The following is a 27,357-nucleotide window of genomic DNA, read 5'->3' on the forward strand; positions in this document are numbered from 1 at the left end:
AAAAAAAAAAAAAAATTTGTTTCCAATCCGTTACTTTTACTAATTTGATACCAAACGCCCCCTTAAAGTGTATTAAATCATGTGAAACCTACTTTTTTCAAATACCATGAAATAAGTATGTGTTTAGTATTAAAAAAATGGAAAAAGTATTTTACAATGTCTCGTGCATCAATGTAAAAACTTAAATATCTTTATGATAGGTACGTGTCAAGTTAAGAATTTTATGACATAATTTGTTTAATTTTATATCATTTACAATACTCGTACTATTTTTGGTAGATTATCTTTATAGTATTAATAAATCATTATATGTCAATATAAATCTTTGTATAGACTATGCGTGGCACGAAATCTAAACTAGTTAAAGATGTTAAGTCAAAGTATAACTCCTTACACTTGAAGTTAGGGATGGCAATGGGTAGGGTCTAGTGATACCCGTACCCGGAACTTTCAATCCATACCCATACCTTACCCAGACCCTTAGGGTCTAAAGTTTTAAGACCCTTACTCGAACCCTATGTGTCTAGCAGGTTTTGGGTAGGGTCCTAGGTCCAATATGGGTCCTTCACTAACCTTTTTTTCCCAAATTTCAATCGACTATTTTATATTGTACAATTGCATGTATTGCGCAAAAAAAAAATAAAGTAATACATAAGAACATGACCGATTAATTAGACATATCGTAAAACAATTTAAATAAATAAAAAAAAATATATTAGAATGATAGATAAACAAATTATTATTATCCATAAGCACATTACAATTATAGTTTTGTAAAAGTAAGTGCACGACTAGAAAGTTAATAGCCTACTATTTATAATCGTCTTTCGTATCATACTCGATTTCATCATTAACTTCCTACAAAATCAACATCCTTAAGATTTTTTTTCTATTTGATTTTGAAACTTTGTCTAAGTTAATATATTATGCGGGTCTGGGTAGGGTATGGGTCTCAAGGGTCCATGGGTAGGGTCTGGGTCTAAAAACATCATACTCGGACCCTTACCCTACCCGATGTCGCCTAAACCCATACCCTACCCATACCCATAGGGTCCGTGGTAGGGTCCCGGACCCATTGCCATCCCTACTTGAAGTGCGAAGATCATTATGAAATGGAAAGAGTATAAAAAAACGAAAGGATTACTTTAAGGGGTTGTTTGGTAGAACTTGAAATGGGTTGGAATGGATTCAGAATCCATTCCATGGTTTTATTTGTTTGGTTGAGCTATTTAAGTATGGAAACTCATACCTGGGGAATTCTAACTCCATCCCATTTCATTGGAATCTCATACCCACCTCCCCCCTAAGGATTCATAATCCATACTACCACTCAAGTATGAGAATCCATTCCATGATTAGACCAAACAACTTTAAATTGGTATGAGATATAGAATCCATACCACCCAATGAGAATTCATACCAATTCATTCCACCTTATCAAACGACTCCTAATTAATTATGTAGTGTTCGGTTTGGGTTGGTTGGTCTGCAGCCCTAGCTTAAACTAAATTAGAAAGATATCGAAGCTTATCACGTGCCCTTCCCCTTCCTGTCTCATTCTCCATTGAGGCGGCTACTCTGCATTCTCCATTCCTCCGTTGAAGCTTTTTCTCTTCCATTCAAGCTTAGGTAAGATGGTTTTTCTTAATCATCGAATTTCATTTTCACATCTACTATTAATCGTTAATTTTATTCAATTCAGGGCTCTTCTAAGGTATATTGATTATTGAACTATTGGCTATAATTGAAATACATAAAGATTATATATTTTGTTCTTCATATTCTTAAGCGAGAAGAATTTAATTTGATAATTGAGTCAAATTTGATTGCTAATGTGTTGCAAAACCCTTGAATGTTAGGACGAAACTATGAAGATGGATGTTTTCTCTCTGCGCTCAGCGCCGCCGCCCCTCTTGCCCTGGCTCAAAGACGGGTCTGAAATGGTGAAATCAAAGAAGATAGTTTCAGTCATGGCTCCTCAACAGACTCAGAGAAATCCTTCTGAAACTGGCTCGGTTGGTTTCATATCAAAAACCCCATTTATTTATTTATTTATTTATTTTTTTGGTTTGGTTTGTTTTGTATTGTGTCATTGTGTGTGTGCGCGTGCAATGATGTAGACGGGATTTTATCTTATGTCTTGAGCACCACCCGATTTTAACCAACTAAGCTTGTCAGCATCCATATTGATCTTATATTGTTCATTTGTGTTGTTATTCATTTTGTCTGAGTCTTCTTTTATTAGAGTGGAGGATTGAATTGATTATTGGTTTTAATTTGGTTATTTAGGTTAAACATGGAATGACAATGACTGAGAAGATTTTGGCTAGGTCTTCTGAGAAGTCTCAGCTAACCCCAGGTGATAATGTGTGGGTTAATGTTGATATTTTGATGACCCATGATGTTTGTGGACCTGGCTCTTTTGGTATCTTCAAGAAGGAATTTGGAAAGAATGCCAAGGTATTACTTTTAATCATAGAAGTATTGATTTTTGGTGATTGTTTATTGATCCTGTTTTCTATCATTATTAAGCCTGTTTTTAATGTGAAAATGTGCATTCATGAGTGAAGACTCAACCAAGTTGTCAAATTGTTTCTATCAGCCTTGCCCAGAGTATATAAAGACTCGATTTTTCTTTGATCCTAGAGAATGAGAGACGTGTGTGAATATATTGAGTACAAGTTTGAAACAATGACAATTACAATAACCTACTTAACTGGAGACTTGGAATCCTTTACATCTCTGGGTTCTGGCAGAAAACATTTATAAGGGTAGTAGTCATCTGTCAAGCCTCTCTTGTACATACCTAGGTCAAGTTCTGTGATTTGATGTCCTAGTATCCTCAACAGTTTTTGTTCAAGAAGATTGTGCTGTCCATGTGGTCTCTAGTGGAATCTGCTGCTGTCACGTTATGTACCATGTTAGTGCACCTCATCTTTAAAGGGAAGAAAAGGAAACAATATGACCCTCACCACATTGTATTATAAGACAATAGAAAGCAAATATTTGATCCCAGAGGGCTAAATTCTGCCATGCACCAATAATAATAAAACCAATAGAATCACTTTTGATTCTGTGAAATTATTAATTTTGTGTTCCTATGATCTCATTTTCATCTTACTTCTAGTAAATCAATCCCAAATTATAGGATAACTTTTGATGCTTGGCTTTAATATGGATCTTAGACTTGGTATGGATCCAAGTCTTTGATGTGGAAAATTTTAAAGCTAGAACATTTCTAAAGTTATGACTGGGACACTTGTAAAAGAACATTTTTCTTTGGTATTTTCGTATCTCTAAAGAAAATTACTTCGTATTAACTTTCCTATTAAGCCAAAACTAAGTGTCCAAATGTCCATACCTATATGGTCCTAACCCATTTGGAGTGTCAAATATCTGACATGGATAGTTGAGCTGAAATGAGGAGTGTGAGCATCGTAAGGAGAAACTGATCTGAGGCTTGATAGCAGATGCTTCACTCAACATTCACATTTCATCGTTTACACTAAGATATTTTTGCAGGGGTAACTATTTATCTGCGGCACAAAAGAAAGACTGCCTGCTTTAAGATGTTGAACTGCCTACACTAAACTTCCTTATATTCAGCGGTTCAGCCTGTAGTGAACCATACTAAAAAATTTCTCAGCCTTTGGAAATATCATAGTTTATTAATGGCTTTGCATATTTTAGGCAAATTGCATGCAATTATGGAAGTTAGAAAATTTGGTATACTAGTTACTCATTACCAAAGCTTCAGTTTATCACTTATATATTTGACAAATGTTACTAACCCTAACCCAAAAAATTACTCTCTGTTGAATTTTATTCTCGTTTCTTTAAAAGGTAGGAGCAAAGTATATCCTGCTAAATGACCTTGATTGTTCATATGAAGGTGTAAATTAGAAAAATCTTATGAGTGGTTTTGTGATTATAAACAGTAGAAGGCAACCTGTGTTTGAGATATGTAGCAATTAAAACCCAATTCCCCTAATTATGAATTGACATATAAGCTTGAAGTATGTTTATAGCTGTTTCTTCTAGTTCCTATTACAACATATTGCTGAGAATTTTCTATTATATACTCAAGACATTTGATGAATTTTCATAACATCATAGAATGTTTTGGTAGCAGATTTGGAAAACTTATCTCTATTATCAGAACTTACAAATTTGACATTAATGTGAAATTGGTTCCCAATGAAGCTACAAATGGCTTCATAATAGATTAATAGGCTTATGCATTGTGCATTGCTATTGTGAGGCAACAAATGTTTCCAAGATGCTCTTGGTTAGTCATTGATGCTGAGTAACGAGTGGAAGTCATTGCTTCCTACAAATTGCCTCCGTCCCTTATTAATCACAATGCTTTAACCCCCACAAGATTTTAGTCACTTCAATATTTTTTTTATTAGGTCGTAGTTGATAGTGAGGCTTTTATTTTTATTTTTATTTTTTAAAGTGGAAGATGTGTCTTAACTTTTGGAGGATGTGAGTGAGAATGCTTTTATTTGAATGTAGTAAGTAAAGTGGTGCCAAACTAAGTGAGAAATATTAAAGAAATTGAGCATTTATGCATTTTATAGAAGTGTTCCAAGTATTTTGAGACAACTATATAAGGAAAGTGATGCAATTAATTCGGGACGGAAGTAGGATTTTGCTAACCACTCATTATAGTACTTGAAGGAGACACACACTAATTATGGCGCATGAGCGCATAAAAGAATAGTAAGTGTATACTTATAGTGTCCATATGCTCCATTGAGGCATTGATACCTTGATACAATTTGGAGAGGTGGTTGTGCAAGGTATTTGATATGAATAAGGTGGTCTGTGCTCCGATGCACCACTATTTAGTATTTTATTTTAATTTTCAGTAGAGAGAGGCAACAAGAATTACCTACTGTGAGAGCAAGACCAGGTGTCTGAATTATGGCAGTGATTAGGTTGCGTATGTTGAGTAACACCATCAGCTAAGACTTCTCCTCACAGTTGCTGTAATTTAGTTGTTGGTTGCAATCTCTTCACTGTTATTGATAATTTTTGTTGATTAATGCTGTAATTGCTATCAACTGCATCATTCTCATCAACACTATCTAACTCCTATTTGGTGGTGAATGACTTAAAATCTCTTTATTTTTCCTTTTGAACATGGTAAAAGGCTTATCCAATGCAAGGCAAGTTGATCATCAAAATCTCCTGTTTGATAGTGTTATGTGTTGTCTCATTCATTCCTATAAAAGCTGAATAAATTTATTATCTTGCTCTTACCCTGTGAACTCTTGATATTTCTGTACACTTGCAACCTCAAGAACAAATACGTACAATCCATATGCTGTCATTTATCCTAGGATATATTCTATTTCGTGTTATTAATTCCCATCAAGTGTAATCCCTGGGCTATGTATGTAATTTGTTCGCAGACTTGATGATTCTGTACTCCATTTTACTTCCAACTCCAAAGACTCTAAAGTGTTCAACCAACTCTTTCCTTGTCTCTCATGGTTGGTGTAGCAGGGTAACACACACTATCACCATCCTATAGTGAATTAATCTTCTAGAGAATCACCATGTTCCAATGCTTCTGTTGACTTGATGCAGTGGATTTTCCCTTTTAACAGTGCTGCTATATTTGAATTCTTTTCAAGAAATGAAATAATTTCTTGAATATAACATTTTAACTAGAGGTTTTTTTGGATATTTGAATGATGGAGGTAAAGAATAGGGGTTTGTTCCGTTATTTTCTGCATGCAAAAGGGTGATGATTTGAGAAAATACTGAAGGAAATAAATATCCATGACAAATATTTCAGTGCTGGCTAATCCTAGCAGGCCTGACCAAGCTGAGATGAGAAATAAAGAAACATAAATGAAGTGGACAAGCATTTTGGGAGGGTTAGCCATGGGTGATTTATGGGCCAATCCATAATTTGTTTTGTTTTGTTGGAAAAAAATAAATAAATAAATTGGATTTGAATGGATGAGTAATCCTGGGCTGGTAATTTGAGATTGATCCACAGATAGGTATCCCCCGGGCTGTTATTCTTGTATGTACTAGGCTACTAGCACATATTTTTGCCTGAGCTAGCCTAAGCAATTGGTCACCTGTACTTTTATTACTTTGTTTGTTTGTACTAGCACTTGAGTATGTCTTGAGTTATTTGAAATGATTTTGAAGTTCGTGTATGCTGCTTTCAGTACACCAAATGCACTGTTTTCTGTTTAAATTATTATATCTTGATGTTGTTGGTTTCAAGTTTCTCTTTGATCTCTATGCATTTCAAAAATAATCATTAAGTTAATATTCCTTTAGAAAAGAGGAGGTTTTTTTTTTTTTTTTTTTTTTTTTTTTTTTTTTTTTTTTGGGGGGGGGGTGGAGGAGTAAGAAAGGTATAATATTATGCTAATGTACAATGCACTTTGAATCGGACCACAGCCCTTTTATTGTCCAAAATTTTATTTAACTGAATTTTTTTATATTATTGTTTGCATATATCTACATGACCACATGTACAGATGTACCTATGGCTTCTTTTATTCTCCTCTCAAGCCTTAAACTGTTCTGTGTGCTTTGTTATTTGAAGGTATGGGACCGTGAAAAGGTTGTAATTATTCCCGACCACTATATATTTACAAGCGATGAACGGGCCAACCGGAATGTTGATATCTTGAGAGACTTTGTGAAGGAGCAAAATATCAAATATTTTTATGATATAACTGATCGTTCAGACTTTAAGGTACGTTTTATGCTGATAGTATTAATGGTTCCTAATCATGATTATATTTTTAATGATTTTGTTAATTGTACAGGTAAATCCTGACTACAAAGGTGTATGCCATGTGGCTCTTGCGCAAGAGGGTCATTGCAGACCTGGAGAGGTATATAGTCCTGGCAACTTTGCGACTGGCTATTTTCCATTGAAGTGCTCTGAGGCCACAAGTCTCACATAATTTATTTATATATATATATATATATATATATATATATATATATATATATATATATATATATATATATATATATATAAATTTTGGTGCAACGTCTCATGTACTTATTAATTTTAGGTCTTGTTAGGGACCGACTCTCATACATGTAATGCTGGAGCATTTGGTCAATTTGCCACTGGAATAGGCAATACTGATGCTGGTTTTGTTTTGGGCACTGGTAAAATACTATTAAAGGTTTGAAACTCGTTTCCCTACTATAAGTCCTTAATTAAGTTTATCTATTCATTGATGGATTCAGAAACTTAATCTTGTTTTAAAATTTTTTAATTGCTTTACATTTGGTTTACCTCGAACTCTCTTAAGTCATTATTATAGACTAATTTTTTATATAGGAATTTCTACAATCTTGTTTAGTTTTTGAGCCAATTATGGATAGCTGCCGACCTTTACAGCTGCTAACACTGTGTTCAGTTTTAAAATTTGACATTCAAAATGAGGGGGTTAATACTACCTCCGTTTCAAATTATTTGCAATGATTTGACATAAAGTGTGAGTAACATGTCTAATAGTTGCAAATAATTTGAAATGAAGGTAGTAATATCTTTTCTATTTTCTAATATTAGCAAAAAATGGACTTTTATGCTATTTTAATCTACTTTGGCCACATGTTTTTATCAAGACAAAAAAAAATATTTTGCTATGTAGATTGTTGTTAGATTAGTGTCAATATATATTATCAAATGTCTATATTTCATGATATATACTTCCTCTATTTTTTTTAGTTGCAGCACTTTGTAAATTACGGACTCCTAGGCAATTTTTGGAGATGAGAGAGATAGAGAGAATTTAAAAAGTGGACCCATGTGATAGGAGAGAGATATCAATCAATCAATCAAAGCCTTAATCCCATAACTGGGGTCGGATAGTAGAGAGATAGAGAGAGTTTATTAACTTAAAAGGAAAGTGATGCAACTAATTTGAAATTTCCGTATTAGGAAAGTGATGCAACTAAAAAGAAACGGAAGAAGTGTTAAAATATATTATTGGTGAAGGTTGTGCATTGGCAAGTGTGAGTATCCCATTGTTTCACGTTATGAGAGAGAGAGAGGGGTTAGGGGGGGGGGGGGTTACTAAGAATTACTTCGTATTATACACCCTCAATTAGGGAAATAATTATTTTAAGGATGGGCAGCTTTGTAAGTCCTATCACAATATTACTAGTTTAGGAATTGTGTCAACATTTTACGGATATCCCCTATAGACAAAGGCAAAAAGGTACAAGGATGGTATGGGTGAACTCTTCTCAAAAGGGAACTACAAGAAGGTAACCCAACCAGTAGGGCCAGTAACTACGTTGTCAAACTTCTATATTAGAGGAGATGCCCTTGTGCTTGGTGTTGTAGCGTTCTTGTATGACCAGGGCATCCTATCAATGGCCTGTATTATTGGCGAGATCTCCATGTTCAATGCTTTCGTCTCCCAAGCATCTCTTAAAGTTTTTGTTACTTAATGAAGGCCCCGTTAGGTTTGATGTAAAACTTTTTCAATGAAAAATTAGTTTTCATGGAAAACATATTTTCAAGGAAATTCACACTTATAAGATAGTTTTCCTTTGTTTGGTTCTTACAAGAAAAAGGTAAAGAGAAATCAAAAATAGGAGTGGAAATGTGGAGATGGATGAGAGAAAAGTAAAAAGGAGATAGGAGAAGGGAGGAAAATGTGGTTACCCTTGTTTTATGAAGGAAAATGTTTTCCATCATTATGGATGCAATTTTCCATCATTGAGAAAATAATTATCCACCCCTTCACAAACCAAACAAAGGAAAATGAGAAATAATAAGAAAATCATTTTCCATGAGAACATTTTACATCAAACCAAACAGGGCCGAAGTCTGCAGCGTTGTCACTCTGTCAGATCTCTTTATTGAGTGGTGTTGACCTTCTCTTTACATGCTTGGAATCCTGGACCGTCTGAGTGTTCCCCCTCAGTTTTTTCTGTGATGGGGGATAGTCTGACCTTATGCTAGATTCACCATTATCAAGTTTTTCATAACTAATTTGACCACAAATGCAGTGAAGGAGCACCAATTATCCCCTATATTTGGAGTTTCTAGTTCCTACGCACTCTGCTACCCTAGAGTCTGTCATACTATCATTAATACATTGGTAGAAATAAAGCTGGTCAGTGGTCTTATATTGCTATGAATGAACCTGATTTCAATATCCTATTGTTACCTGTAATTTCTAGCCACATGTTATTCTTGCTGCAGACTTTAATACCTTAGGCTCTAAAATCATACCTGAGGTAAGCCATCTGGCTAGAATTCTGCCATACCTTTAGCGAATGTTGTGCCTAGTTCCTCAATATCTTTGGGCAAGTTGATTTCCTTGCAGAAAAAGGTGTTTTTATTTTTTTTATTATTATTTTTAATGTAAAATTGTTGCACCTGCCCTTTGCGGGGGTTTGGGGCGATCAGGTGGAAGAATTACTGCTGTGTGCTGCTTAATGCTTTGCTGTATTAGTTGAGAATTGGTTTACTCGTCTTCCTGAAGCTGCTCTTTCATTTGACAGGCTTTGGGATGGAATTACTAGTTAAGATTTGAATCGGACTAGTGGCTTTCCTGGGTCTATTTTTAGATTTAGCAGAATTGGAATTTCTTTTCAAGTTCTATTTTCTTTTCACAAATTGCTGTTCTATTAGGACACTTGTCCTTGCTTTGTTCATTTGTTTTTTACGAGTTCCTATATTTTATCTAAATATATGCAAGTAACAATTTTTTTTTTTTGGAGGCTGTGTATAAAATATATGAAACTCTAAACTTTAAGTTGTCATCCTCGTACATCACCTCATTAAGGGTTAAATATCTTTTGTACCTGTAACTGTTGCAGGTTCCACCAACTCTTAGATTTGTGATGGATGGAGAAATGCCTGATTATCTGCTTGCAAAGGATTTGATCCTGCAAGTAAGTGTAGCATGTTCTTGATTGACTCTGTAATTTCAGCCCCATAATCGTGTATTGATTCCTCTTTCCCACTTTTGATTGATTTGCAGATCATTGGTGAAATATCAGTGGCTGGTGCAACTTACAAATCAATGGAATTTGTTGGATCCACTGTTGAAAGTTTGAGTGTACGCTATATATTGTTACTCTTTACAATTAATTTTTTTTTTTTTAGAAAATGTTGACCAAAAATTTTGTAATATTGTATGTATTTTTTGATGTTCTACAACTTCCTGAAATCGCAATTGCATCTGTGTGCTCCCAGATGGAGGAAAGAATGACCCTTTGCAATATGGTTGTTGAAGCAGGAGGAAAGAATGGGGTTGTTCCTTTTGATAATACTACATTCAAATATCTTGAGGTTTGTGCATTATTTGGTTTTTGGTCTTCCCTAAAGCCTAGTTTTCCGCCCTGTTTTGAAGGAGTTTTATGGACCTTCACTTTGGCTCGGTGCATTATTTGAGAAACTTATATGCTCATTTACTCTTTTCTATCCTCCATTGCCTAGCGACCTGTTCTGCATGCTGTTAAATTTGCCATACCGATTATAATGCACATTTTTTCATCTCCTGTAGTATGCTATATCTTTGACTGTTCTTTCTCAGAGTGATGATTTATGCATTTGCTTTGAATTGACATATGTTAGTATCATGATATATCTAAAACTATCAATAGTAAATTAGAGAGAATTATTTTATGTTTCTTGATACATCAAACTATTTGGACAGAGTTGCTTGCTTACATATGAGTGTTTGGATTTTGTATAGGGCAAGACTTCTATTCCTTACGACCCTCTTTATAGTGATGATCAAGCAAGGTACTTTTATTGCTTTTACATTTTAGCAATTTAGCTTTGTAATTAATAAGAACATGGGTTCAGATTGTCTTAAAATCCTTATTGAAGCCGTGAAACCCCAAAGTCCAAACTCTGGTTTTTTTTTTTTTTTTTTTTTTTTTTTTTTTTGTTTATTTTTTTATAATTAATTTCTTTATTTACTTATTTATAGTTTAAAAACTAGTGTGTAGCCCGGGCGTTGCACCGGGTTGCTACTATAATTATTCCTTGTGATTATATGTATTTGATATCTATAATGTCATTTTCTTTTTAATTAGATCTTGTGATTATCAGTTATATACATTTATTTTCATGTTTATAACATAGTTGATAAATGGCTTAGATGGTTAAATAACCATCCTTCTTATAAGAGATTGGGTGTTCGAATCTCCTTATCATCATTTTTTTATAAGAAGCAATATTGGGTGACGTGGCATAATGATTCAGGTTGATTGAGTAGTGATGATGTGGCATAATGAGAGATGGAGTAGGTGACGTGGCGTGGTTTATGTGGCACAGAGACGTTTTTAGTAACGCCTTTTAATATATTAGTATAGATGCTATTGCAGCTTTCTTATGCAACTGATCAATGAGTCTTACTGATGCATGCTTATGTTTACCTTAAGCATTCTGATGTTTTCTATTTCTTTGGATTTTAGATTTTTGTCTGAATACCGGTTTGACGTCTCAAAGCTAGAACCTCTTGTTGCGAAGGTAAATAAAATATTGAGTGTTAATTTAAGATGTTTTGTCTATCTGATTTGTTGACCCCTCTTTGTTAAAGGGTTGAATTAATGTCAACTGATATCCTTTTTAATTGTTTGCAGCCTCACTCTCCAGACAACCGTGCTTTAGCAAGAGAGTGTAAAGATGTCAAAATTGACAGAGTATACATTGGTTCTTGTACCGGTGGAAAGACAGAAGATTTTCTAGCTGCAGCCAAAGTCTTTATGGCTTCTGTAAGTCTTCGTGGCCTCTGATTTGCTGATTAATTTATATTCTTGTTTTAATGACTTATTTTGCGGGTCTCATTTCCCTGAGCTCATATGGATCTTCGTCTCAGTTGCTCATGTTGTGTAGGGCTATGTTCTGTTTACTTGAAATAAAGTGTTATGATCTCAATTCCTAAGGTCTGGCCTGATTTTTTTTTTTTTTTTTTGTCTGATTTGATCTGATCTCTTAGTGTGATCTTAATAGATTCATTTTACTGTGTAGATTTCAAATATCTAATTTTCATATCTTTATTTATACGGAACTAGAGATATTTCAAATTGAGATAACAAAACAAAGAAGACCTAATCTATTCTGGTTTGAATTTTTCCGATCAGGGCTAAATGGTCTGATTCTAATAAGAGTGAACTCTTTTCTAAAAAAAGGTGAGAAGAACATAGCCTAATGTTGGAATGTATGTTGCATAAGAACTTGACTACTTGGACTAGCACCGTCATTTCTATCCTTTGTCTCGTGACCTGAAGATAGAGAGTCACCTGTGCTATGAAATTGTTCGTGTACAATTTTGTTACCTGGGGGCGGGGTGATAAGTACAGGTTGTAAATGTTTGGATTTGGAGTGTGGCTGCTTTTTCAGTCAAATATATTCTAAAGTTCATTTTTGTTATCCGTGTTATGATTTTTCTACAGGGTAAGAAGGTCAAAGTCCCCACTTTCCTGGTACCTGCCACCCAGAAGGTTTGTTTCCGTCCTCTATTAACTATGTGCACATAAGGATTTGAACATTTAAAAGGTGAAATTTTAAAGACAAATGATCTATTCTCTTTGATAACTCCTTAGGTGTGGGTGGATGTATACACTCTTCCTGTGCCTGGTTCTGGTGGTAAGACCTGTGCTCAGATATTTGAAGAAGCTGGGTGTGATACACCAGGCAGTCCAGGCTGTGGAGCTTGCCTTGGTGGCCCTAGAGACACTTACGCACGAATGAATGAGGCGCAGGTAACTTACTCAATGCTGTCCAACTCTTGTATCCTTGTTCACTTCAGGTTGACTAGTTTAGTGCCCATTAAGAAGAGATTATTGTATAGGATCTTAAAAATAACATGAGCTGGAATTGGAGGTAAGAAAGGAACTAGAATATGAGAGGCATGCAGGTGAACAAGGGAAATACGCTAGGGAAATATCTTGCATCTTGCTTGATTAAGGCTGCGTTCTCAGTTTATAAAGTTTATACAAAAAATAATTAAGCTCGCAAAAATAACTTTGTTTTATGCAAAAACAAGCTGAGACAAGCCTATGTACATGGATTATGGAATTGAGCTATACTCCTACTTTCATTTTGTATCATCAATCTCTTTTTAGATACCACTTACCAGTCTTGAATCTACATTCGGCGTTCTAAAAAAGCTTTCCATTGTGCTCGACCATACCTTTTTCAGTGCTTTTTGAAATTTGAAATTAAGTGCAGGAAAACTGAAAGCTAATGTAAAAACCATCCTTGGCCTTATTTTAAAGGCCACACGTAACTATATATTTGATTAATACCGGCCATAACTCTTAGATTCACATCCAGTCAACCGCCAATATTCATTAATTTTTATTTAGTTATCACATAATAGGGGGTAGGTTTCCAGATCTAAGTCTTTTAAGACTCCATTGCATAGGTGATTATTTAATTAACCTTGAGGCGTAGGTCTTTTTACTATGTAAAAAGTTCCATAAATAGATATGGAATATTGTGTGAATATGATTCAAAGTTCGAGATGATATCAATTAACATGTTTTTATTTAGTTGTGGTTTATATACAATGTGATGAGTCGGTAGGTCACTAATTAAGCAACTTGTATTATTATCACCACATGCTTTTTAGCAGAAATTACAATTTTAGCGGGTAAAGACAACTGTCGTTATCATTAATCATGTGCTTATTTGACAAAAACCACTGTCCTTGTCTGATTTTGATGGCTGTATCCTTTTTCTTCACTGCATGATACGTAGTAGATAATTCTCCTACGTGCTAACCTATCATACACCTTATAGCTGCATATTATTCTCCTACATTTGGGGATCTTATTAAATCATTATGTGCATATTACTCTCAATAATTGGCGGGATCCTGTTAGTTAAAGGTGTTTTAAGAAGTTTTAGTAAATTTAAGTGAGCGATATGCATATCTATGAGATAGAAACGTTGTTTCCCCATTCGACCTACCTTTGACTAAAAGTATACTGAATGCAGGTGTGCGTGTCAACAACAAATAGGAACTTTCCCGGGCGAATGGGAAACAAAGAAGGGCAGATTTATCTAGCATCTCCTTACACAGCTGCTGCATCTGCGTTGACTGGTTTTGTTACTGACCCAAGAGAGTTCCTGTAGTGTGTCTTTTGTTTCATCATTTCTACACCTTATGTTGATTTGTCGAAAAATCTATAATATGCATCGTTATGTACCCCTAATGTAATAAGTGTCATGTACCGCTATGCATTACTAATGACATTAATATTATGTTAAAATTTTGCACTCCTAAATAATATTGGAGGTTAGTTATGTTGGTAGAGTGTGTTATTAATCATCTTATGTATATTACCTCTGTTTCTTATTATTTGCTACAAAGGGGAATATTTGTGAGATATAAATTATTCATTTGTTACAAATAATAAGAAACGGAGGTTGCAGGTTATGGGATATACTTTAATTAAAAAATTTTGGGTGGACCTGGTCCACAATAAGCTTATTGTGGACCTAAAAAATATCACGTGATTTTTTTTCCCACACTCCCGTAAAAAAATCGATGAATTCTGGTCCTCTGCAACTTCATCATCTACGCCGAGCTCGAAGTTTTTCCTCTCTCCTTCTAATCAATTCTAGGGTTAATAATTTCTCCATAATAAATCAATTTCTGCAAAATTCATGGAAAATTCTTCTATACATTCACTTGAATTTGATATAAATCGAAATATACAGGACACCGTAGAAAAGTTCGATATTAATGTCATCAATTTAGATATGAACGATGAAGCTCAAATTGAAAGCAACTATGAAGGTAAGAATTATTAATAATCTATTTAATTGATCAAACTGTGCATAGTTATTGATCTGATCATTGTTTGATTTGTCAAATATCAGGAAGCTTGTATCATCATCCCATTCAATTCGAACTTGAACAAGAAGATGACGCTATTGAAGATGTAGAACAAGCTATTATTGAAGCTGAGGATGAGAATGAAGTTCAGCAGGAAAATCAACATGTAATGCAAGCTCAAGGTATTAAGCAATTATGCAATTACAATTGTTTGTTTGGAAAATCAAATTAGGTATTTAGGTATTAATTCGTATAATTGCAACTAATAGTACGTAATTTATATTGATTGAAAATAATTAGGTTCACAGCAGTTAGAGACATGCAAAGCCAGTTTTAAGTAATATAGTTGCCTTTACTGATAGTATAGTGATCTATCTTAGAGTGCTTTTCTGATATGTCTGTTGTACTGTAGACTTTAGAGTGCTATTGTAATATACCCAATTTGACTTATATAAATGATAATTATGGATGGTGCAAATAAATAACAGGTGAAAATAATAGTGAAGAGATTAGTGGTTGGTTAGTAGGAGAAACTCGAGCAACACTTGCAGAGATACATGAATTGTATTGTCAACATGCTGTTGCAGTTGGTTTTAGTGTTAGAAAAGCAAAAAAGACAAGCAAAACCGGAACTAAAGATATTATCACCAAAAAGTTCTTTGTATGCTCTGCAGCTGGACTGAGGAATTCTGGTAAAAAGAAGGAAAAAATTCCAGAACTCTTGACAGAGGAAAGTTCTTTGTTAAAAAAAAACAAGACAAAGTAGGAGAGTTCCTATAACAAGGACAAATTGTAATGCTTTGATAGTAGCCAAATTGAATGAGGAGGGGCAATTTGAGATAGTTCAGCATGTGTTGGTGCACAATCATCCACTCACTAGACCACAATGGAACCATTTCCACCGTTCAAAGCGTGCAATGACTGAAATTAAAGGGCAAGTGATTGAGGCCATGCAAGAATCTGGACTAAGACCTATGGAATCCTTTAATTACATGTCAAATGAAGCTGGAGGAGAAGATGCTATTGGTCATACAGTGAAAGACCACATGAATTATTGTTATAAGCTGAAAATAAAGGCCATTGAAGCAGGAGATTCTCAAGTAGTTTGTGACAAATTACAGGAAGCTTATTCTGAAGACGCTAACTTCTTTTTCAGAGTAAGGTTGGATGCAGATGGAAGGGTTTGTAACTTGTTTTGGAGGGATTCTATGATGCTTGAAGATTACAAAATATATGGGGATGTCACTGTTTTTGACACCACATATAGGACGAATCGTTACAACCTCATTTGCGCACCCTTTGTAGGAATAAACAACCATTGGAAGAACACTATGTTTGCTTGTTCTTTTATTGGTGATGAGACCATAGAGTCATTTGTGTGGCTATTTGAGACCTTTAAAAAGGCAATGGGTGGTAAATGTCCTGTCTCACTGTTTACAGACCAAGATGCAGCCATGGCAGCAGCAATACCCAAGGTAATTAGTTACTACTACATCTAAATATGTTTGTACTGGAATTATATTTAGTTACCTCTATTTTAAATGCAGTAACCATTTGTGAAACCATAGTAACTGTATAAAAATGTACAGGTATTTCCAAACACTAGACATAGACTATGTCTATGGCATTTGATTCAAAATGCTGTAACAAGATTTGGAATTTTGAAGAGTGATGACACATTCAAAGCCGCTTTCACGAAATGCTTGAGTGGTTGTATTAACGAAGCTCAGTTTGAAGTATGTTGGGATTCAATGATGACAAAGTACAAGCTGAAAAACAACAGTTGGTTCAAGAGGTTATACTCACTAAAGCATAAGTGGTCAACAACTCTAAGTAAGGACTTTTTTTCCGCGAGAATCTTGTCGTCACAGAGAAGTGAGAGCACAAATCATGCAGTGGGATTTATAGCAAACAAGAAGACAAGTTTGACAGAATTCTACGACATATTTCAAAAGACAGTGAAGACTTGGAGAAGGAATGAGGATTTTTATGAGTTAAATAGCACAAAATCAATTCCTACTTCAAGTTATCCGATGTCTGCCTTACTTAAACATGCTGCTGAGGTTTATACACATACATTATTCAGGGACTTAGAAGAAGAATTCAAACTAGCCATTGGATCTCAAACCAAACTACTATTTATTAATGGAGGCAAAATGGTTTACCAAGTGTACCTTGAAGGCAGAGATGGCACAACTCAAGCAGTAACTTACGATCCAACAAACCAAACAATTCAATGTCCATGCAAGAATTTTGAAGAGTTGGGTTGGTTATGCTTCCATAGCCTTAGAATCTTGCACATGCATTCTGTTGAAAAAATTCCCAGAGCAGTACATATCTTTCAGGTGGACTAAAATGGCTAAGGTTGAAGTTTGGACAAGAAAGGAGGCAAAGCAAAAGAAGAAGGGGACATTAAACAACTTCACACCCTGGCGGCTACACATGGTGAGGAAGTATTATAGTCTAATCCTTAAGAGCCACAAGTTTGAACAAGCAAGAAAAGTCTTAGAAGAAAGCTTTACAAAAGATTCAAGTGCAATAGATGAGATTATTTCTGCCGTGAAATCAACTAACAACCATTCTGAGAACACAACAGGTGTAGAAGAGAATTCAGAAGCTACTTCATCTAGTGTTATTCAAGTATTGGATCCAGCTCGTGCAAAAACTAAAGGAAAACAATCAAATAAAAGGATTCCAGGAAGCTATGACTACATGAATAAGGGGAAGAGGAGGAAGCATAGAGAATTTGGTGCCAAAACACCAAATATTAATAATAAGTATATGCTCTGATAGTCTGAAGGCATCAAATGTTGTCTTAAGAGCACTAAATTTTTTCATAGGAACCTGTATTGTTATATGGTTATGTTTTTGGAAACTTTATATCTTTTAAATACTGATTATTATGATATAGTGTCTTTTATGATTAATGTAGTAATCTTTAATTTTGTTAGCTAAATTTTTTAGAATAGTAACCTTTTTTCATAATATAGTGATCTTTATTCCTAAATAGTAATCTTTATTTCATACCCTTGTATTGTCAATTTTTTTAACATTAATGAACACATAGTCCTTTATATTTATAATAGTAACATTATTAATAAAATAGTTACTTTATTTTAACATTTAGTGACCTATGATGATTGCCATTAATTTAACATAATTTTTAATTTTCACACTATACAATATTGAAAACGAAGTGACCTTTTTTAACCAAACAAAGACCTTATAAATAATAAAGTTTTAACCAAACAAAGACCTTATAAATAATAAAGTGACTTTATTTTAACATACAGTGACCTATGATAATATAGTGACATTTCATTTCAAACATCTAATATAAACATAGTTACCTTTAATATTAACATAGGTACCTTTATTATCACATAAAGACCTTTATAAAGATAAGTTTAGAATAGCATTTCACATTAACATAGTAACCTGTATATTAATATAATAGAGACCTTTTTTTTAAACAAACAATATACCATTTTCATAAAATGTTGGCAAATGCTTGTTTACACAAAATGAATATTTTTCCAATCTTCTTCAATATCATACACAAAAGTTGAATTAATACTAATACCAATCTTCAATGTTCACAGTACTTTGCTTAGCATCAGAAAAATAACTAAGTCAAAAAATCATGTTCTGACATCTTAAGCCTTCCCCTTTCCTTTCTTCTTCTTCTTATTCTTCCTCTCTTCAATCTCTTTCCTTCTTCTTTCTTCAACCTCTTTTGAAAGACGCTGCCTATCAGGTTTGAATTCAGCCACCTTATCAATTATAATTGATCTAGCTTCATTCATATCAGATAACACCAAAGATGCAGCAATTTGAATCCGGAGAATCTTCCTACTTGAAGCCTAAAAAAGTAAGTAATCAATATAAGATATTGTGATATTAATAAAAAGAAATTAAACAAATAATTTAAAGGGAAAGAAAAACATAACTATTTTTACAACTTCACATTTAAACTCATCAACTCCATTGAATAAAAGCATGCTCATCATAATATAAACACCGGAATTTGAATTATCTTTGCTAGATCTCCAATTCAAAGAGGGAAACTCCAAAGCGTAGTCAACCATATCTCCAGATTGTGTAAGCCTTTGATCAAAGTAGGTACTGATCATATCACACTAGCAAAAAAGCATATAATCAGATCACAGAACAAAACAACATATTATATTTATGCAACACAGTTCTAAAAAAGTCAAGCAGAGGCATAGCTCTCAAATGATAACTGAAACACCATTGTCAAACCAATTATAATTAACATATCAAACGTACTCACAAACTATCACGATATTGTCCAATATAAGGGGTACATAGTACATAAACTTAACAACCCCTCACCTTAATGGCAAACAATTGCTAGTAATTAAAAGGCGCAGAGGCATAGGACATCACAGTATACTAGTCACAAAGGATTGCATGATATTTTTAATCCTTATTATGCTCAACAACCACATGCGTTATGCCACAAATTCATCACATAAACATATGCATCAGCAACACACTCAAAGCAACAGTGCATTACAGAGAACAATATCTAAAAAATGCACAATATTGAGTGAGAAAGTAATACCAGGAGACTAGACAACTTTTTCAAAAAGATAAAATTATCCTTATCATAATTCAGATTATCAATAAACTGAATTTTTCCTTTAGTCAAATTCACCACAAATAAGCAATAGTGATTGCCCCAAAGACAAGGTAAAAATATCTGCAACAATAATACCACAATTAGTCAGAATAAAAAAAAACAAATATAGATTCCATTTTTGATATTATAGTGACCTCTTTTAAAAATATACTTATGCAATTTTCAACAGTCACTCTCATTTAAAAAAAGGTATTTATAACATAAAAAAAGGCAACTGTCTTTTTTAAAGCATAAAAAAAAACAGAAAGTATTACCAACTCAACTTCTGACAAATCAAAATCATTTCAAGCTATTTTCATCCACTCCTCCAAACCTTGATAAACATTGTCCATTATTTGTGAATTGCCATCACTGCCGGCAGCTTCTACTATTGTAACCTACATAATATTTTAACAAATCAAAAAAACAGTAAAAAGTAAAAACATGAATAAACATTGAAATAATTAAACAACTCACACTAATTGAAGAACCAAAGTACAATTTCCGAGGTCCATCCTTCAAATATTTCTGATTTTCATTGAGAAGCAATGCCCAGCAATCAAAAATACTACTGCTCATGATTTCAGAAGGCTCTCCTAATGTGTAGAATTCTTGCCTTTGAATCAAATGCTTTTGGTGAAAAAATACCAACAGTTCACTATGTCAAAGAGTATAAAATAAGAATTAAAAAGGTGTTTCATAAATAAATTAATAAGAGAAAATCAATGTAATCAAGCAAAAGATTACTTACTTAGGAGCCAAATAAGAATCATTGATAATGCAATAGTCAACAATCTCTAGGACTAATGAATCCAATAGTTTCATTTCCTTGTTATTTGACTTCAAAAAGTGTGAAATGAATATAAGCTTTTCATTAGATTTCCAATCCAAAGAAAACAAAGACCTGGACCCTCCATTTGCAAGAATATTTTCAAAGCCAATCACAGGGATAGTGCCTCTAATTGCCTCCCTCCCTCCATTTGTTTTGTTGTGGTCAAATGTAGAAATTTGACCCAACACCTCAGGTAATTTTGTCACCCAAATAGCAAGTTCAGAGATCTCGTCAATCACAGATTGAACTCGAGGATCCATAAAAAACGAATCATCCTGGGACAAATTAATACCAGAAGAGCCAGAAGAGTTGTTGGCCTCACCACGTAAAAGAAGAATCTCTTTTATCTTATCATTGTAAAAAGAAGAGATCACATGCATCTCTTTTCATGAACAAAAATTGCTCATGAACAGGCTGCAAAAACATTAAAAGAAACATGTATAAACATTTAAATCATATCAAATAATAAAAATAATAATATAGAATAAAAGTCAGCTACTCCTTACATCAATAGCAGCCGAATGGATCTCTTGATCTGACATCGAACCTGCTGGGAGAATGAACTGTATTGTACCCTGGGAATCAGGCACATCAACACTCCTCCCGACATTCCTCACAACATTATCACTCCCCCCCAGCATTCCCCATACTTCCCCCTGCAATACCCACAACATGTCCATCCGGAAACTTCATTTTACCACTAACAGGATACACATCAGACTGTAAAATCCCACACCCAAAACTTTTGGACAATTTTTCCTTCTTAATTCTATCCTTAATCAACTCATCATTCCAATGTTGAATTAAGGGTAAAGAAGTACTTAATTCAACATTCCTAAATTTCAACCTATGAAAGTAAATAATCTCCAACATCAAAACACAACCACAACAATTCTGAATTTCTCCTTTTTTGTAACTTTTAACACCTTCACATAGTTTTTCAAGAACATATTTACACCAATTCAAATTCTTAATTTGTTCAACATCATCAAGTGCCTTGACAATCCTAAGATTGGCAGTTCTGTTAGAAGTAGGAGCTAAAAACGTGGATATAGCATGCATAACAAAGAGTTGCTTAAACTTATCTCTACCTTGGCCTAAAGTAGGTATCCTAGCTTCTAACAAATTAAGTGGAATTTGATCATTTTCATCTGTCAACCCAAAATGCAATCTCCAATTATGTTTGAAAACAAAGTCTGGATTATTTTTATTAGCAGATCTAGGTATCTCCTCAACATTTTTGGGGTTCAAAGGAAGGAAAAACACGTCATACACATCATAGTCATTCACCACAAACTCCTTATTATTACCAATTGAAAACATGCAGCTACCACAGTCAAAAGAATCAATTAGCCACCTATACATACTAGTAGGATTCCTTTTCAACTTCAATGATAACAACCCTCCAAAACCAATTTCATTTACAGAATATTTTTTATCAAGAATAAAGTTAGACATCATGTCAACCAAATGCAAAGGCCTACATTTAGTTTTAAATGTCCTTATTCTGCAAAATACAAATAATAATGCTATCAACATTAAATCAACATCAAGTTAACAAATTAAAAAATCAATGCAGTCTGACAAAAATTTTTCCAAAAAAAAGAGAAGCTAATTTTTCACATAATATGTACGATGATAATGAAGTATTAGAGAGAGAAGTTCACAAATACTGTAAGCTCAATGCATTCAAGGGCAGATAATAGAATTTAACAAAGCACTATTATTGGTAACAGGGCAAATTATAGAATCTAACAAAGCACTATTGTTGGTAGGCTTTCCAACTTTCACATTAGATTAGGAAATCATGCATGCTTGAACACCAAAAGTCGACTTGTTCTTTTTCATAGCTAAGTTACTTACGTAGGTACATCACCACCAGATTCAGTAGCTTCAACTATTGGTTTCTTCGTTCTAGTCCTTGGCTTCTTAGGACGAACAAGAGCAGCAGGTTCAACTTCAGCTTCATCATGAGTTCTCTTACGACGAGATGATGGTGATATAATTGCAGAAACTTGATGCTCAAGAGAATCTTCATGAACCTCTTCAATAGCAATACTCTTTTTCTTGTTAGATTTAGTTTTCTTCTTCAAGCCTTTGGCACCATTATGATACAAAAGAAATCAAAATGTAAATTATAGTGACCTTACTGAAACAATAATGACCAGAAAATTTAAGACTAGAGAATCACATAAATAAACCATAAAAAACAGAACCATTGCAAATTACATAATGCAGGCCAGTAACCAAAGTATCCAAACTCAAAAATCAAGTAATATTAATTCAAACAGCAGAGACAGAGATCATCATTGAGTACACAAATTCTGAAAGTAATCGAACAATATACAAATTAAGCAGTGAATAAAATACAAATTCTGAACCTACTAACCTACTAAAAAACAACGTACATTAGTTCACACTGAAAATGATATATGCACTAAATGTACTAAATATCTAACATAGGTCATTTAATCACAAACAATATGTACAGAGCCTCTGAGACTGTTTCAAACTTTTAGATTCTAATGCTCTTTGAGCTATTAAGCCTGTCTTTCTTATGAAATAAACTCATATAATTTCTTATCTGACCTGAAATAAAGATTGTAATACTGTATTTCAAAATAACATTCAGATATGAGGATCTCCAATGTCTTGACATTGTCCAGTCCCTAAAAGATGTTTCTCATCTTCTGTAAACTGACTGCAGAAATGGCATGATACAAGAACCCTTTGCATAATCTTCCAGAAAAGGATTATGCCTAGAAAAGGATCTTGCTCTCTCGGAACAAAGAGTAATAGAGCTCAAAAGATATGACACAAATGATCAAACAAAATCTACAAAGAGTTCTCATAGCACCTCAAACTACACTAGAGCAATCACCAATTAATTGGCCAAATTCATCAACAAGAAGTTACACCCAGCGAAACATTAATTGACACAAAAACTGACACATATACTTTGTGGTGCTTGAAGTTACTTAACTAAATAATTATTAGCAATGCATATATAAACATCGTTGGAAAAAGGCAAAATCCAGATTTTAGAAAATCATCATTATTGACTAAATTGTAGTATATGTATGAAATTGTGCAATTAAATAACTATACAGAAAGCTGAAAACAAACCCTCAAGCAAACCACCACTTCCAGAATACGTCAATATGAATCCCGCCTTCTCTATTCAAATCATTGCTATACATAAAATTGAGTTGAGCAAAGAGCTACACGCATTGAATTAACATTATTCAATAGCTCTCTTTTATGTCAAACTAAAAGAAGGGGAAAAAAAGAAAAAAAAAAGAAAAAAACATGATGTTACATTGCCTTTGACATGAGGCTCCATTCAATCACTAAATTAATTAACCCTTTTGTTGTATGTACCATAATATAAACACAATATCTGAAACATTACCTTCGAAAAATCATGAAAAAAAAATCGAAAAACCCTAGATCTTCAATAATCTTCAATACGAATCAAAATTCAAACAAAAATCATGCAAATAGTTTAAATTAAAGAAAAACAACAATAATAACCTCAAAATTGCAGAAATACAGTGCAAATCATGAAAAAAAATCGAAAAACCCTAGATCTTCAATAATCTTCAATACGAAACAAAATTCAAACAAAAATCATGCAAATAGTTTAAATCAAAGAAAAACAACAATGAATAACCTCAAAATTGCAGAAATACAGTACAAATCATGAAAAAAAATCAATCTTCAATAATCTTCAATACGAAACAAAAATCATGCAAATAGTTTAAATTAAAGAAAAACAACAATGAATAACCTCAAAATTGCAGAAATCAAATGATAAACAACAATTATACCAGAAAGTGGTCAAGTAGCTAAAGAACGAAGGCCTCTTCTCGGTTGAACTGTACCACCACCTCTAGTTCTTGCCATTGAAGAATAATTCAAGCAATTTTACAGAAAAATCGGTGCTGATTTTGTAGAGAGAGAAAATGGAAGAACGGAGGTCGGAAGAGAGAGAAAGTGTGTAGGCTGCGTTTTTTTGGGAAAAGAAATCAAAAGCATGCGTTTTGGGTAGGAATAGTGGAAGGCAGGAAGCAGTAGTAAGATGTTGGAGAGAAAGCTAGAGTCACGTGATAATACCGGGTCCACAATAATTTATTGTGGATCAGGTTTATTTAAGTTTTTATGTACTTTTATTTCCTTTAGACTACCAAGAAGGAGAAAATTGACCAATTTTTGATGCCTTTTTCATTATAATAAGGGGTGGCTTATATTGGGAAATGGTAAATACTTTGTAATAAGAAACTCTTTATATTCCTTGCCAAACCTGCAATATTAATTGTCTAAAGGTTTGATTCATGGTACTAAGTTCAAATCCGTTATCCAACTACCCAATATAGCAAGTTTTGTGAAGCTTTTTAGTTAATTTGCTCATTTCTTTTCATTATCATATGTACTTGCTTTTAATATTTCTTTCCTCTCTAAGCAACCTTTTATTAGGAGGAGAAAGTTGACCTTTTATTTAATGATACCTAATTTTTAAAAACATTTACAACATGATTTATGAGAGAATCTGATGCGTATTTACGCGGCTATTTTGAGTTTCTTAAATAAAAGTAACAATTTTTAAACCTTTCTTGGATTTTATTAAGTTTATTATACGATTATGGTTGAATGTATTCGTTTTTCTTGAGGAAAAACAAGTTAAAGAATTTTTGTGACGCAATGATAGAACTCCCAAGGCTCGGTTCAAGAATCAAAGTTTAGCACAACGGCAAGGTTTAACAAACCATAAACACAAGCTAAGCTCACGTTTTTCATATGATAATCAAAACTCAAATCTGATTTTTATTAATTTTTTAACCACGTATTTATAAGCTAAATAATTAGCCTAAAATCGTGTAGAACAAAATCTAATCTAACTAGGAAACTTATCCTAACTTGTAAAGATAATATTTTGCAAATATAATCTTTAAAATTAAGCTATCTTCTACTAACCGAATTAAACTAACAAATATATCCTGATAATTAAAATAAACTCCTAAGGCCTAAAACAAGAAAAACCTTTTCAAGTGAAAGGTAAAATCTCGTAGGCAAAAATCTAAAATAAGCAATAACCATCTCAATACGTAACATAATCTACACATGGATTTTTAGATTGTAAGCTACTAATTTAATATAATTGTATTTAATTAAGTCTTACAAATGTAATTCGTATTTTAAAAAGTTTGAGACAACTCTTATGAATAGTATCTTAACAGTTATACCCTCTAAATGTTTATTTACTTATTTGTCCTTATTAACGTTAATTGTCCTTTTTTTTTTAAACTCTTAACAATAGTGTGCGGACATTTAAACATATTTGTTTACATTCTTTCATTAATGTTGTCAACAACTAAAATCATGACATACGGCGAAATTGAAAGAGTTCCTTGGACATGACTAGCTATGAGTCTATGACGCGTGCATTAGCTGTCTCGGTTTCTTTAAAAGTGTTAGACAAGAAGTTACATATCTAATGTCTTTGTTGTTACAACACGAAATTCTTTGTAACAAGCAATACTGTACGTCAAGTCATTACAGAAATTCTATTAATATAAACTATTTTTTATTCTATAACTTTTAAAAGTTAGCAATTACTTAATACGTTATGATGTCAAATTTTCATCACGGAGTATTAGACAAGAAATTGCGAAAATATAAAGCCTGGTGCATCACCTGAGACACTCACTAATTGTTCATGAAAAGAAGGATGTGAGAGTACTAGAGTAGTTATTAGATAAATAATAAAAAAAATTTGGAGTGGAGACCATGTGAGGAGAGAGGTATAATCTATTAACTTATACTAAAAGCGAATAATCAATGATACTTGTCTTTACCTTGTAAAAAACTTCCCACTTTTTTTTTTTTTTTTTTTTTTTTTATTTTTGCAAAATTTGTAACTATTTATAACTTATGATATTTTCTTTCCAGTTTGACAATCATATATATTCCATATATACCCAAATGAAATACTTTTACACATCTTTCATATACTTTATATTTTGTTATATTATTGTCAAAAATATTAAACAACCGTGCATTGCACCGGATTTAACCTAGTTTAAAACTAAAAGATGTCCAAAAAGATGCAATAAAAAAATAAAAACGGTCGATTTAGAAAAGTGATGCACTTAATAAAAATAAAAAAAGTTTCGAGTAAATACTTCACCTTCCCTCCCTTCCCTTTTTCTTTCCTTTTTATCTTCACCTTAATTTTTGTTAACCCTTTTGGTTTTGATGGACAAATTGACAAACTCGACTAATGATCGTTTTGAGTCTTTGGTGAATAAAGGGTTCAAGCAAAGTTCGTTCCGGAGTAGGAATTTGGATGCGGAGTAGCATTCTCTAAAAAGCCTCATGCAAATCTCACGTTCTAGTTTTAATTGTGAGCACTCAATAATATAAGTTTGGAAAGGAACTCAATGACTTATGACTACTGGAATAAAACTTAGTTTTAAAAGATTTACGTTAAAAATAATTTTTAGAAAAGATAATTTATAAATATTTTATCTAGCTTATTATGTTCAAATAAAGATAATTAATTTAGATAATTATCTTAGTTGTTTTAAATAAATAATTAATTTATAAATTATCTTTTTCAAATAAAATCCTTTTCAAATAAAATCTTTTTAAACAAACTTTTGACAAAGTCAACAAGCAGTTTTATTGTTGCATGAATCTTTCATTATACGGCTTTGTCAAAGCAAATATTTAGCAAGTTGTTGAGATAGTGGATTAGTGAGCAAGGCAAGGAAACCTCCTTCATGATCACCATTTGTCACGATTACTCCACAAGTTGTTAGTGGGGTGTTGACATGTGTACGTGATTATAGTGGGAGGTTAATGACTAAGTCTTCTCTATAAATACTCATGCAAACTATCTCAGAAACTTACAACTCTTGAGCATTAAAATTCCAGTAGTAATCTTATAACATAAAGAGAGTTCTTAACCTTCATATATTCTTGAGTGTAATAGGTATATGTAATTACATATTGTATTCAAGTACTTTGGGGTTTGGGATTGTGAGTTTTTGTAAGGTGAGGTT

The 27,357-nt window shown here is 33.2% G+C and overlaps 3 protein-coding genes across 8 annotated transcripts; 2 read left to right on the forward strand and 1 right to left on the reverse strand.

Annotated features, from left to right (window-relative positions):
* The first annotated feature begins 1,469 nt into the window (after positions 1-1,469).
* On the forward strand, positions 1,470-14,303 carry LOC110737871 (3-isopropylmalate dehydratase large subunit, chloroplastic-like). Its single transcript, XM_021918220.1, has 15 exons — positions 1,470-1,629; positions 1,860-2,015; positions 2,290-2,460; positions 6,581-6,733; positions 6,807-6,875; positions 7,062-7,178; positions 9,835-9,909; positions 9,999-10,076; positions 10,214-10,309; positions 10,716-10,765; positions 11,443-11,497; positions 11,611-11,742; positions 12,424-12,471; positions 12,574-12,732; positions 13,973-14,303. The coding sequence occupies exons 2-15, from the start codon at positions 1,869-1,871 to the stop codon at positions 14,108-14,110; spliced, it is 1,488 nt and encodes a 495-aa protein (XP_021773912.1). The 5' UTR covers positions 1,470-1,629; positions 1,860-1,868; the 3' UTR covers positions 14,111-14,303.
* A 1,430-nt stretch (positions 14,304-15,733) lies between these two features.
* Positions 15,734-17,170, forward strand: LOC110737592 (protein FAR1-RELATED SEQUENCE 5-like). The gene is made up of 2 exons (XM_021917929.1): positions 15,734-16,291; positions 16,406-17,170. The coding sequence occupies exons 1-2, from the start codon at positions 15,734-15,736 to the stop codon at positions 17,168-17,170; spliced, it is 1,323 nt and encodes a 440-aa protein (XP_021773621.1).
* Positions 17,171-18,278: 1,108 nt separating this feature from the next.
* On the reverse strand, positions 18,279-22,382 carry LOC110737872. Of its 6 annotated transcripts, none has more exons than XR_002514495.1 (6): positions 20,800-22,382; positions 20,213-20,707; positions 19,939-20,119; positions 19,796-19,859; positions 19,405-19,542; positions 18,279-18,955 (listed from the first exon to the last, which is right to left on the reverse strand). XR_002514495.1 is itself a non-coding variant. In XM_021918222.1 (4 exons), exons 1-4 carry the CDS (start codon positions 20,671-20,673, stop codon positions 19,484-19,486), a joined length of 765 nt encoding a protein of 254 aa, XP_021773914.1. In that variant the 5' UTR covers positions 20,674-22,382; the 3' UTR covers positions 18,279-19,483. The 6 variants fall into 5 exon arrangements, 1 of the variants encoding a protein (XP_021773914.1); XR_002514494.1 differs by having other exon boundaries at positions 20,213-22,382; XR_002514498.1 differs by having other exon boundaries at positions 19,737-19,859; positions 20,213-22,382.
* Between the last annotated feature and the right edge of the window lie 4,975 nt (positions 22,383-27,357).

This window comes from Chenopodium quinoa, unplaced genomic scaffold (assembly GCF_001683475.1).
Source record: "Chenopodium quinoa cultivar QQ74 unplaced genomic scaffold, ASM168347v1, whole genome shotgun sequence".
Lineage (NCBI taxonomy): Eukaryota > Viridiplantae > Streptophyta > Magnoliopsida > Caryophyllales > Amaranthaceae > Chenopodium > Chenopodium quinoa.

What these genes read in the sequence shown, in the direction of transcription:
- LOC110737872 (XM_021918222.1), bottom strand. Translation starts at nt 20,673, where the DNA reads ATGCATGTGATCTCTTCTTTTTACAATGATAAGATAAAAGAGATTCTT. An exon ending in ACTTTGGTTCTTCAATTAGT is followed by an intron (nt 19,860 to 19,938) that starts GTGAGTTGTTTA and finishes AATATTATGTAG; the next exon opens with GTTACAATAGTAGAAGCTGC. An exon ending in AATGGACAATGTTTATCAAG is followed by an intron (nt 19,543 to 19,795) that starts GTTTGGAGGAGT and finishes TTATTGTTGCAG; the next exon opens with ATATTTTTACCTTGTCTTTG.
- LOC110737592 (XM_021917929.1), top strand. Translation starts at nt 15,734, where the DNA reads ATGACTGAAATTAAAGGGCAAGTGATTGAGGCCATGCAAGAATCTGGA. An exon ending in TGGCAGCAGCAATACCCAAG is followed by an intron (nt 16,292 to 16,405) that starts GTAATTAGTTAC and finishes AAAAATGTACAG; the next exon opens with GTATTTCCAAACACTAGACA.
- LOC110737871 (XM_021918220.1), top strand. Translation starts at nt 1,869, where the DNA reads ATGAAGATGGATGTTTTCTCTCTGCGCTCAGCGCCGCCGCCCCTCTTG. An exon ending in CTGATCGTTCAGACTTTAAG is followed by an intron (nt 6,734 to 6,806) that starts GTACGTTTTATG and finishes TTAATTGTACAG; the next exon opens with GTAAATCCTGACTACAAAGG. An exon ending in CTACATTCAAATATCTTGAG is followed by an intron (nt 10,310 to 10,715) that starts GTTTGTGCATTA and finishes GATTTTGTATAG; the next exon opens with GGCAAGACTTCTATTCCTTA.